The sequence below is a fragment of the Rhinatrema bivittatum genome, chromosome 7, assembly GCF_901001135.1.
Source record: "Rhinatrema bivittatum chromosome 7, aRhiBiv1.1, whole genome shotgun sequence".
Lineage (NCBI taxonomy): Eukaryota > Metazoa > Chordata > Amphibia > Gymnophiona > Rhinatrematidae > Rhinatrema > Rhinatrema bivittatum.
In genome coordinates, this window is record NC_042621.1 from 273,582,649 (window position 1) to 273,593,721 (window position 11,073).

At 44.2% G+C, this 11,073-nt stretch overlaps 1 protein-coding gene across 1 annotated transcript in view; it reads right to left on the reverse strand.

The window, feature by feature from the left end:
- Positions 1-10,087, reverse strand: part of SLF2 (SMC5-SMC6 complex localization factor 2) — a 226,523-nt gene extending 216,436 nt beyond the window's left edge. Inside the window, exon 1 of the mRNA XM_029610261.1 lies at positions 9,853-10,087. Coding sequence (XP_029466121.1) covers positions 9,853-9,857 — 5 coding nt within the window. The 5' untranslated portion in view covers positions 9,858-10,087. The remainder of the gene's footprint in view (positions 1-9,852) is intronic.
- Positions 10,088-11,073: the final 986 nt, after the last annotated feature.

The window sequence follows — 11,073 nt, forward strand, 5'->3', positions numbered from 1 at the left end:
GATTTGCATTCACAAAAAAGCAGGGAGTAGCTTGCTTGTTACGGCAGTTACTACCCCAAACCAAATAAGCCTGATACTTCACTTTCAATGCATGTCTAGCATAACTCTCTGCAGGGGGAATGAAGAAAAGAGGATCTATATACAGACAACCAAAAAGGACTGAATTACATAGTCTGGGAAAACAAATAAGCATGGGTGTAGCTTGCTTATTGCGGCAGTTACTACCCCTAACTAATTAAGCTAAATATTTCACAGATGCAGTTCCAACACTGCTCTCTGCATTAATGGTGGGGGTGGAGGGGAAATAGAATCCAGGGGTTACTAAGAGCTGGGAGTAACATAAGTATGAGAAAAGAATGTGCATGGCTTGCTGGGCAGACTGGATGGGCCGTTTGGTCATCTTCTGCCGTCATTTCTATGTAGTGTAGTGTGTAGGCAAATTGGTGGTTATTTTGTCATAGAATGCACAACACATTTGTTTTAAGTATAAAAGTTTTTTTTACTTGTATGCTTTCATTGCTTATTCTCACTTATAAGATTAGATTTTGCATTAAGAATATATACAAAGATACTTCCCCCCCCCCCCCCCCCCCCCTCAGTTTCCAGTGTAAGTCTTGTATCTTGGAAAGACTGAAAACATAGCTGGGAAATCAGGCAAAGTCTACCAGTCACTTAACTATAATATATCCAACAAGCTTTTCTTCTGATCTGTTCTCTCTCTGATTACAAATGATTTGTTTGAAGTTAGTCTTTGTCCTAATTTCTTCTCTGGACTACTCCATGTGTTCTTGTCATCTGAAGACCTCAACTGTCTGTGCTAACATGGCCACATCCAACTGCTGCTAAACTGCTACTGTCCTGTTTTCTGATATCTGCAATACGAGCCTCATGAGTAACTGCTTAATATCTGATCTCATGACTTGCTTGTTATAAGCAAGCTAAGAAAAAAACATTTATCATGCCCTGTGTCAAGCAATTACACTAGCAGTATTCATTATCTATGTTCCATAGTTCTTCACATTAAACTAAACTCCTTAAAAAAAAAAAAAAAATTACAACTGGAGGAAACACTATGGTGCTCCAGGAGGATCAGCTCATGGGCCTAGTAGGCTAGGAAGACAGTTTGGGGGGGGACTTCAGGGTATGCTCACCAAAGATTGTTCTGCCCTCTTTGGACCAGATTACTAAGGCTTTTCTCCCACAGCGGGAGCTTAGTAAATCACTAAGCTTGTGCATTCTTGTCATGTGAGTAGTGCAGAGACAGTTGCTAGTGAATTATGAATTAGCAACTCCTTTGTAGATGGCTTCATTTTTTAAATGGTTTGGTTGTAGTCTTTGCTTCTCTGGCAAGTCTCATTCTCTTGGCCTGTGTTCCATTTTTCAGATGCCTTTTTGGCTTTGGCCTTTCAAAGCACCATTTAGCCAAGCTGTCAGAAGCTCTTGCTTTTTGACATTTCTTTAATTTGTAGGATACACTTATCTGAGCTTCCAAGATGGATATTTAACAGTCTCCATGTCTCATACAGTGTTAGTCTTGTAATTGATCATTTTAGCCTCCCTATTTTATAAGTATCCCTTTTTCAGGTTATGTTGCAATACACCCTCTTCACCCCATCCAACATCTAAACCTAAAAAAACACATTAACTCCGTCCTAAAAGAAGGCTTTTACAAGCTCAATGTTATAAAAAAGCTCAAGTCACTCCTCCACACACACGATCTCAGAACAGTCATCCAAGCTGGATTACTGCAATTCCTTGTATCTTGGCCTTCCCCTCCAAATACTACAGAATGCCACTGCAAGGATAATCATGAATGCCCGCAAATCAGACCACATAACCCCCATCCTCAAAGACCTCCACTGGCTCCCCATTCCATCACGCATCCTATTCAAAACTCTCACTATCATACACAAATTCATCTTGGCTCAGCGAACCGCTCCGATCCACACAATCCACCCGCCCCACTAGAGCAAATCTCAAAGGCACCCTACAAGGCCCGACTCGCACCAACAAGGGACCATGCTCTCAATTGCTGGCCCAACTCACTGGAATGCCCTACCCACAAACCTCCGCCTGGAGCCTTGCCATATTAAATTCAGGAAAATGCTAAAGGCTTGGCTCTTCCACCAGGCTTTTCCAAACTAACTCCACGGACCTCTCACCCTCTTCTCCTGCTTATCTATTATCTTTGACTCGCTCCAAGTAATTTGCATCATGTAAATACGTAAATGTACCTTTCGAGGAGTTGTTACTTCTCTAGTTCAATTTTCAGGCTCCCTCTAGAGCCTCCTGCCCTTGAGTTTCTACTGTTGTCCCTCTCCCACCCCTGTTCATTGTACTTTCCACCTACTGTTGAGATGTAAACAGATATGATGTGCATTCTAATGTCTGTATAGAAAAGCTGTTAAATTAAAAAAAATAAAATCTCAAATTTGATTGCATTACAATCACTATTGTCAAGCAGTCCCACCACCAGATCTTATTTTTATTTATTTAGATTTATATTCCGCTTTTCATACTTTTTTTTTTTTTTCAGCACTTCAAAGTGGATTACATTCAGGTACTGTAGGTATTTCCCTATTCTGTGACAGGCATCTGAGACTTGGTGGCAAAAGCACAACCAGTGGGGCACAGCAACACCAGGGTACAAAATATAACTGAAGTGGTAGTGGGATGGCACTATGCTGGTGATAAGTTTGTACCTTAGGCAGTGGAGGGTAAAGTGACTTGCCCAAGGTCACAAGGAGCGACAGTGGGACTCACACCCTGGTCTCCTGGTTCATAGCCCACTGCTCTAACCACAAGGCTATTCCTCCACTCCTTTTAGTAGCAGAAGTGTTCCTATGTGCTCCAGGTGATATCCTCCGTGCAAGAGGATGCATTGTCTAGGCAAGTAGGGGCAGGACTGATGTTAGTGATTCAGTCACATTTTAGTGAGCTCACCACAACCTATCAGTTATGCCATGAAGAAACTTATGGTGTCTAGAAACTTAACTTCCCTGACGTGACATTATAAAACTATCACCCAGTCAGTACTGGGGTAGTTGAAATCTCCCATTGTTTTCATCCTTAGCCTGTCTAATCTGTTAACTTTTTTTTTTTTAATTTGTTCTTTCATGTCAGCATTTCAATGTTTCACCATCCTGGGCAGGTGGATGGTAGTAAACCCCCCCCCCCCCCCCCCCCCAGTACTATACTGCGGGATGCATTCCAGGTGCAGTTTTCTATAGACTGTCGCTTGCTTTAATCTTATCACCAGCATAGTGCCATACCACTACCACTTCAGTTATATTTTGTACCCTGGTGTCTCTGTGCCCCACTGGTTGTGCTTTTGCCACCAAGTCTCAGATGCCTGTCACTATCTTCATCTAGTGCTTAACATTCTAATGCTGCCATATTTTAGACTTCTGCATTTGTATAGACAGTCTTTTTCACAAATCATTTACTAGCAACTGAATCAGGGAATCTTGGAATCTGCCTTTTCCACATCTTTGAGAATTTTAATTTCCCCCAAACAATCTGCTCCTGAGAAACTGTCTGCTTTCCCCCATGATCTAACTTAAAAGCTGCTCCTTCCTTTTTTTTAATCCACATTCAGGAAGATGCAGAATAGAAAAAAATTGTAATATATAAATTTAGCACTAACAGCTGGATTCTTGTTTGGTCAAGATGGAACCAGTCCTACTAGAATAAGCTTCCCCCCTCCCCAAAACATTTCCCAGTTCTAATTAATTTAAAGCCTTCCTCCCTGCATCCATTCACTGAGCCTGCAGAGCTTAGCCTGCCTCTGGTGTCCTACATATGCAACTGGTCCTGCACTTCAGTTTTCTATCTAGAATCCTAAACTGGCCTCCCTCCTGTACTTTCCTAATTCATTGGTACCTACATGCAGCACAACAGCTGGCTCCTCCCCAGCACTCTAAAATCCCATCTGGGCAGCACGAGCACCCTGCACTGAAGAGAAATGCAAGATGCAGAATAAGCCTGGCAAACAAATGCAGCCATCTATCTAGATTTCTAACTGAATCAGTAACATCAGTCCTGCCCCTACTTGCCTAGACAATGCATCCTCTGTGCAAGAGGATATCACCTGGAGCACATAGGAACACGTCTGCTACTGAAAGGTAATGCTCTCATTCCTGGCATCCTCACACCTTTTAAAGCAACAGCAGTCTCCCTCAGTGGAGATGGGACATTCTGCTTTGTCCCTAAAGATCTACCTCCCTCATCTCTTCCAGGTCTTGCTTCCAGAGATTGTATTCATTCCCCGAGCACTAGGAGTTCTCTGCGCCAGGGGCACACAACAGCTCCCCAAAAAGAAACAAGGTAATCATACATGTGGCACTCTGCATGAAGCACTGGATGGGCCCCCATCTCACTGGACTGCTGCTGTCTGCATTTATCTCAAAGGACTGAACACTTCCAAGCAACTAAACCAAAACTGTATTGCATTTTGGCTTTCTAGCACGCTCTAAACCTTTTAAAGAGAGCATGCAAGATTGTGCACAAGTGTGACTGCGCAGAGCTCACCTAGCACTTGGATCCCAGTCAGACTGAGGACAATACTCTACTTTTCTTCGATATGAAGAGATCCAGCATAAGAGGCATTCTAGTGTAAGGTGCAGGTCAGTGCATGTATGCCTCCTGAGCAGTGCTAGAGAGTGAGTGACACCCTGTGCAAGTGCCAAATCTGGAGCCCTCCCCTCAGTAAAAGTGGGGGTGAGGAGCAGCCAGCTATAATCCATTTGAGCAGAATTCCCTCCAGCACAGATTTTTACAGTCGTTGCTGCAGAACTCACCACTGCTGCAGCCTCTGGGAAGAGCATAGGCTCACAGGAGCCCAGTCATGTGCTGAGCCGGCTCCACAAACCCTGCTAACAAGATACACTGAAGTGTGGGCTCACCAGGAGTGTGGCAAAGTGCAGAAGAGGAGATGCATGGTAGCTGTCAGCTGAGTCTGACACAGCCTGCAAGAAGAGCAGGCTCATACGAACAACAATCTAAAGGGCCAGCTCTCATAGTCTGCATCTGGTTCTTGACAGCCAGGCTCCCTGAGCTGCACCAGAAGGAAGAGCCAAGGCAGAATAGGTGCCAGGAGGCTAGCCTGCCCAGCAAGAAGGTCCTCAGCCAGCCCACTCCTGTCTCTAGCATCCTGCCATCAGCACCTGTAGATGTTCTGATACATGCAAACCCCATTTCCTCTGTTTTAAAATCCATCTAGTCTTCCTTCTGAATCACCGCCATTCTTCAATCCCTCCCCTCATCCCTTACTGATACCACCTCCCTGAATCCAGAGTCCTCTATCCTATTGTACATTGTCTCCTTCCTCCCTCGATCCTGCACCCTTTCCTTGTTCACCTCATCCTCAATCCCAATCATTCATACCCCATTGCGCTTCTCTGCATGCAATGTGGAAACATGGCAGCAAAAGACCATACAGCTATCTACTCTGCCCATCCACTATTCATCTTTATAAACACTACCATTCCCTCTGATCCCATTTGTCCCAGGCTTTCTTGAATTAAGATACTGTCCTTGTCTTCACCACCTATCCAGAGAGGCTGTTCCATGCATGCACCCACCATTCTCCAAAGAAATATTTCCTTAGGTTACCTGAGTCTAGTCTTTCCACCCTCCTTCCTTTAAAGGAGAGCTACCTCCCTGTGCATTGATAACTTGGAGATTTTAAATCTCTAGCTCCCCTATCCTGCCTTTCCTCTTAAGGTATGTGTTCATAAGTTGGACAGTCCCCCATCTGCTGGAAATACTGGACTGAAATGGAATACTATGATCAGCAAAAATATATTGACAAATATGCAGAATTAAAAAAACCAAACATTTTTTAAACTTTTTAGTGCAAAATTCTCCAGGAGTAACAGTTTAGAAATTTGTGCTATATGTAAAACAATTTGAGTAGAAATGTGGTTAGAGCAAGACTGAACCAGGGTTCAAATCCCACCCCCTAACAATTTGTGACTTTTGGGTAAGTTGCTGTTTCATTACCTCAAGTACTCACTTTGATTTAGGAACTTTGGGACAGACTGTGCCTGAATTAAAAAAAACAAAAAAAAAAACCCAAGAACTGTACTGTCATTTTTCCATTATTTGGAAAAGTAGGTTAAATACAAAATGGTGGGGGGGTTCATAAGCTTAATGTGGAGGGCGGGCCTGCCTTATCTCTCAAACTGACTAAATTTAAGTCCCCCCTTCTTTCCATAAATGTGGCTCTTATTTTTTTAAAGCCACAACAGGATGCAGAACAGTGGTGAACACACTATAAAAGTATCCAATACAGCAGATGTGTTGCAAACAATTTGTACAAATGGTCCATAAACAAGAAAACTAAAGACCAGACAAACTGAGGACAAAGATTATGTAAGCAGTTCTGTCGGGACTGATTTTCTAATAAATGTTTTAGTAACATGGAATTACATAAGTCTATCAATCTGTCTTTAGTTTTGTTTATTTGTACAAGTTTTTCACAACACACCTGGCTTTTTGTTTTTTTTTTCTTTTGAGCAATGTACATCCTGAATCAGATGAATTGCTGCCCCATACCAGGTTTGTTGGTTTTGTAGCTCCCCCCACCCCAAGTTCCTCTCTGTCACTTGCTCAACCCCACCCTTCTTCCCTAACGCACATATTCACTCAGCAAGAGGAAAGCAGACACAGCACTTCTTACCTGGAACTGCCAACTTCTCTGCTGTTTGATTTGCACAGGGCTGCTGGGTACCACAAGACTACTGGGCCTAACTTAAGAACATAAAAACTGCCATACTGGGTCAGACCGGCGGGTCCTTGATACCCAGTATCTGGTTTCCAATAGCAGTCTATCCAGGTCAAGAGTACCAGGCAGGATGCCAAACGGCAGATAGATCCCATGCTGCTAATTCCCAAGGATAAGCAATGGCTTTCCCAAGTCTACCTGGCTAACTGTTTGTTTATGGACTTCTCTAGGTACTTGTCCAAACTTTTTTACTCTGGGCTGTAAACTATCTGGTCCAGGCAATTTGCTAATTTTTTCTAGTAGTGTCACGCTGCCTTATATCATCTAGGTTCACTGATTTATTTCAGTTCTTCCAAATCACGGTTAAATTCCGTTCCTGCACAGTATTTACCCAACACCCTCTTCAGTATTAATTTAGTATTTCTGCTATAGCTGCATTTTATAGATAGGCCTAAAATAAGCTTGAAGAAAGAAATTGTACTAAGTCAGAAATATTAAACTAGCTTTTTTATATTACTGACTCGAAAACTTTGCACATCCTTACACATTTTAAGACCAAACTCTGATGGCAGCTGAGCACTACAGAAGCCTTAAACTTCAACATACTGTGAGGTTTTTATTTTAAGTGCTTAAATATAATAGTGCAATATTTAGTTGCAGTAACTTTATTACATTTCTTATTCATCTGTTTTATCACTGAATGGACACTTGATGAATTGGACAGAGTAAGAGAATCAGAAGAAAAAGTGTGGCCTCTGGATTTTTTTTTAAGTCCACATCTAACGTAAACTCTTAAGCTTTGTAGCTGCATCTTAGTTCATAACTTTCCACATTTTCAGTCTCTTGAACGTTAAATGGTAGAGCAGTGGATTTACTGAATTGTCCTCCTTCCACTCAAGGCACATTTGATAGTCCTACAATCACTAATTCTGAGCAGCCCAAACCCATTATCTCCTGTAACAAATCCTGTATTCCACTAAGAATTAAGTCAAAAGTTGGCTCTCCCTTTAGTCTGTTCCCAGGCAAGCTGCTCAATGAAGCTATCTCCCCACCAGGCCTGGTGCAAGGGGGATTAGGCACCTTCTGCCTTGCACAGCCCCAACTCCTTCCTCTTGGTTTTTTGGGCCATGAGTGGTGGTGAGATTTGAATCTCCACTTCTCTTTCCCACCCCCTAATGGTTGGCACTCTAGGCCCAGGCCTAGTGCTTCTGCCAGCCCTGTGGGTATAGCACTGTCCCGTTGGTGATGCTTCCACAGGTCTTTGAGATCCTTTACACTCTAATTCTCCATCTTTTCTTTGGACTGTTGGCATTGGTGTACAGATGCTTCAAGGTGCACATTTTTGCATAATATCCTTTTTAACTGCTAGGAAAGTTAACTTGAAGTCTTTAACTCAATTTGTTCTTTACTTAGTCACATGGGCTACTTTTTTGCTTTTAGAGCATCCCAATAGAGAGGTTCAATAACGTCTCCATTTTTAGTGGTATCCTTCAAAGTTACTTCCCTCTGAACCATGTGCTGCTGAGCAACTGTCAGCTTTCCCCATGTTCTAGTTCAAAAGCTTTTTTGTTTGGTGTTTGTTTTGTTTTTTAAGGTTAAGAGCTTAAATTTGTCTTCCAGAACCACCTCGCATACCTTCCTATGTCATTGGTGCCCACATCTACCATGACAGTCGGCTCCTCCTCAGTACTGTCTAAAATTTATTTATTTATGGGCTTTTATATACTGAAATTTAGCTAGATGCCTTCACTCTGTTTTACAGTTGAAACAACATATTATATTTGTGAAGCAGCTGATAGAAACAAAAAAATTACAAGTTAAGGAGCAACTGATAGAATGTCGTAGTACGAGCTATGGAACATATTCCAAGTTAAGTAACATCTGGTGAAATAGGGAAGGTAAGAGATATTGTCTGATTATGACACCAGCGAGTTGTTTATAGCCAACTTCAATTATTGACACCAATTAAACCTATGATTAAATATTGAAAATCAACATTCTAATATAGAGATAACGGCATCCATCATATCAGGGATATTAAACAATCCGTGCTTTAATATGTTATGTGTAATTAGCCGATTCTGTCTTTGAAGGCTTGCCTGAAGAGCCATGTTTTGGTGTTGATTTGTGAGCTTAGGTACTCGGGTAGTGAGTGATGTGAGGTCTGCCACCTTCACTCCATGCTGGAAAGTTACCAAGCAATCTCACATCCACCAATTCCTAACTGGAGTCACCAGCTATAATCAACCTAACCGTTCCCCTCCTGGCAAGGAGCCCTGAGAGATCCATCATTCATAGTAAGAAAGCAGGTAGTTACAGGTAAGAGGCACTACAACAGCCTTCCTCCTGCCAGTGGGAGGACAGTTTGAAGGGGGTTAGGGAAGAATAGATGGCATTATCAGGCAGGGAACCAGCCCAAGATGGGTCAGGGACTAGGCTGCCAACAGACCTGTTAAGGGTGCAGGCACCCCTTCACATAGTGTCCTGTGTGGCCACTCCAAGAACTGGCCATGCAGGCCTCCCTACCATGACACACCCCCCCCCCCCCCATATCAACCTGCTGGGTAAAACTGCACCCTTCCTAGCTTTTCATTCACTGCCAGCCCACACATGTTGCAAACAGGATACTGGGCTTGATGGACCTTTCAATCTGACCCAGAATGGCAAGTCTTGTTACTCCCTCACTTCTGATTCAGACTATGCTTTACTCAGTTACGACTTTTACTGATGCTTGGGGGGGGGCACATCTTGGGTGTGTCCATGTTCATTTTTAAGGCATTCACTCACTGGCAACCAGCAAGGAAGTCTAGTGGAGTGGGGGGAGGGCTACAAATTGTTGAGCGACAGTAACGCATCTTAATCATGCGGATGCTTTCCCTTAGTTTTATGAAACGCTTAGCCCTCCTTGCCGCTTCTCCTACTTCCGTAACCTTATCAGTCGGAAGCACCTGCACCAGTCCAAATTAAGATGCTGTAGGTTTCCGTCGCAGCGGAAAAATCTTAGATTTTCTGCTGCATTACGTGATTTCGTCCAAAGCCACAGCTCGCTTGAAGTCGGCTGCCAGAAATCCTCCCGCAGAGTTACGGGAAACCGTGCCGGCACACTCGCCGAAAACACCGCCTACCTCATGGCGTGGCTAGTGCAGCCGGAGAGCCCCCCGGCTAGCACTGGCTCGAGGCTGGGGTCCGAGCCGCTCCTGCCTTGGCGCAGGGAGAGGGAATCCGGGGAAACGAAAGCGAAATCGCCAGGGCGCTCGCGCCGCCTCTAGCGCCTCGCAGGAGAGCCCACGATGGCGCTCGCGCACTCCTCCTCCCGCCTCGTTTTCTACTCATTTGCGCCCCCTTTGCACTTCCCTCTCACCGTCTTGGCTTCCTTCACTTGGGTGGGGAGGGGGGGGGGTGTCTTGTTGTTCAAAAACAAGCGGCAGGGGGAGGAGCCTAGCCGGGGCGGGGCGTTTCCCAGTCCTGTCCCTTACTGACGAATGTGTACGGAATTCCGCGCCGTAAAACCTGTGGTGCGTGCGGGTTTTCTGCTATTCCAGATTTCAGGCTTTTTCTGGTTTTATTGCCGAGTAACTGTTTCGATGTATAATCTGCGTGGTTCTGCCATAGCCAAAAAGAAGCCCTTTATAGTCCTATTCGGGGTTATCAGGGGATACGTATCGGTGCCGAGTACTGACGCCTTGATCTCTCTGGGCATACAGCGGGTGCCACCTCTGCTAACCCTATCTCTATCCTCTTCATCATGGAGGAGGGACTTGGGCAAGGAAGTAGGGGGGGGGGGGGGAGAGAAGAGAACGAACGCTGGGCCCCCTGAGAAAAGAGGGGATTCGGTCTTCCTGCTGGAAGGAGGGAGGTGAGCAAGAAGAGGCTCCTGGGAGAGGGGAAAGTAGTGTTGGGGACCATCATAATCCTGTGTGGGAAGGAAGTCCTATGCTAAGACCACGGAGTCTCCTTCATTGCCCACTTGTGGGGGGGGAGGACTTGGGTTGGAGCTGTTGAGTCCCTGTTAGGATCCAACCAAAACATCCAAAGATATGAAAACAAAAATTTGTTTAGTGATACAAATGTCAGCTTTAGGAAATATTAATGTGCAGCATCTGATATCGCAGTATTTTGCAAGGGGCAGGAGAAAATGCATTTTGTTTCTATTCTCCATTGTTGCACCACACAGAGTCGGACCTAAGGTCCATCAGAGTATCCTGTTTCCAACAGTGGTCAATCCATGGCAGGATCCCAAAGGGTAGCTTCCAGGGATAAGCAGTGGATTTCAAAGTCCACCTTAATAGTTTATGGACTCTTCCTCCAGGAATTTGTCCAATTGAGTCTGGCTTCTTAGGGATATT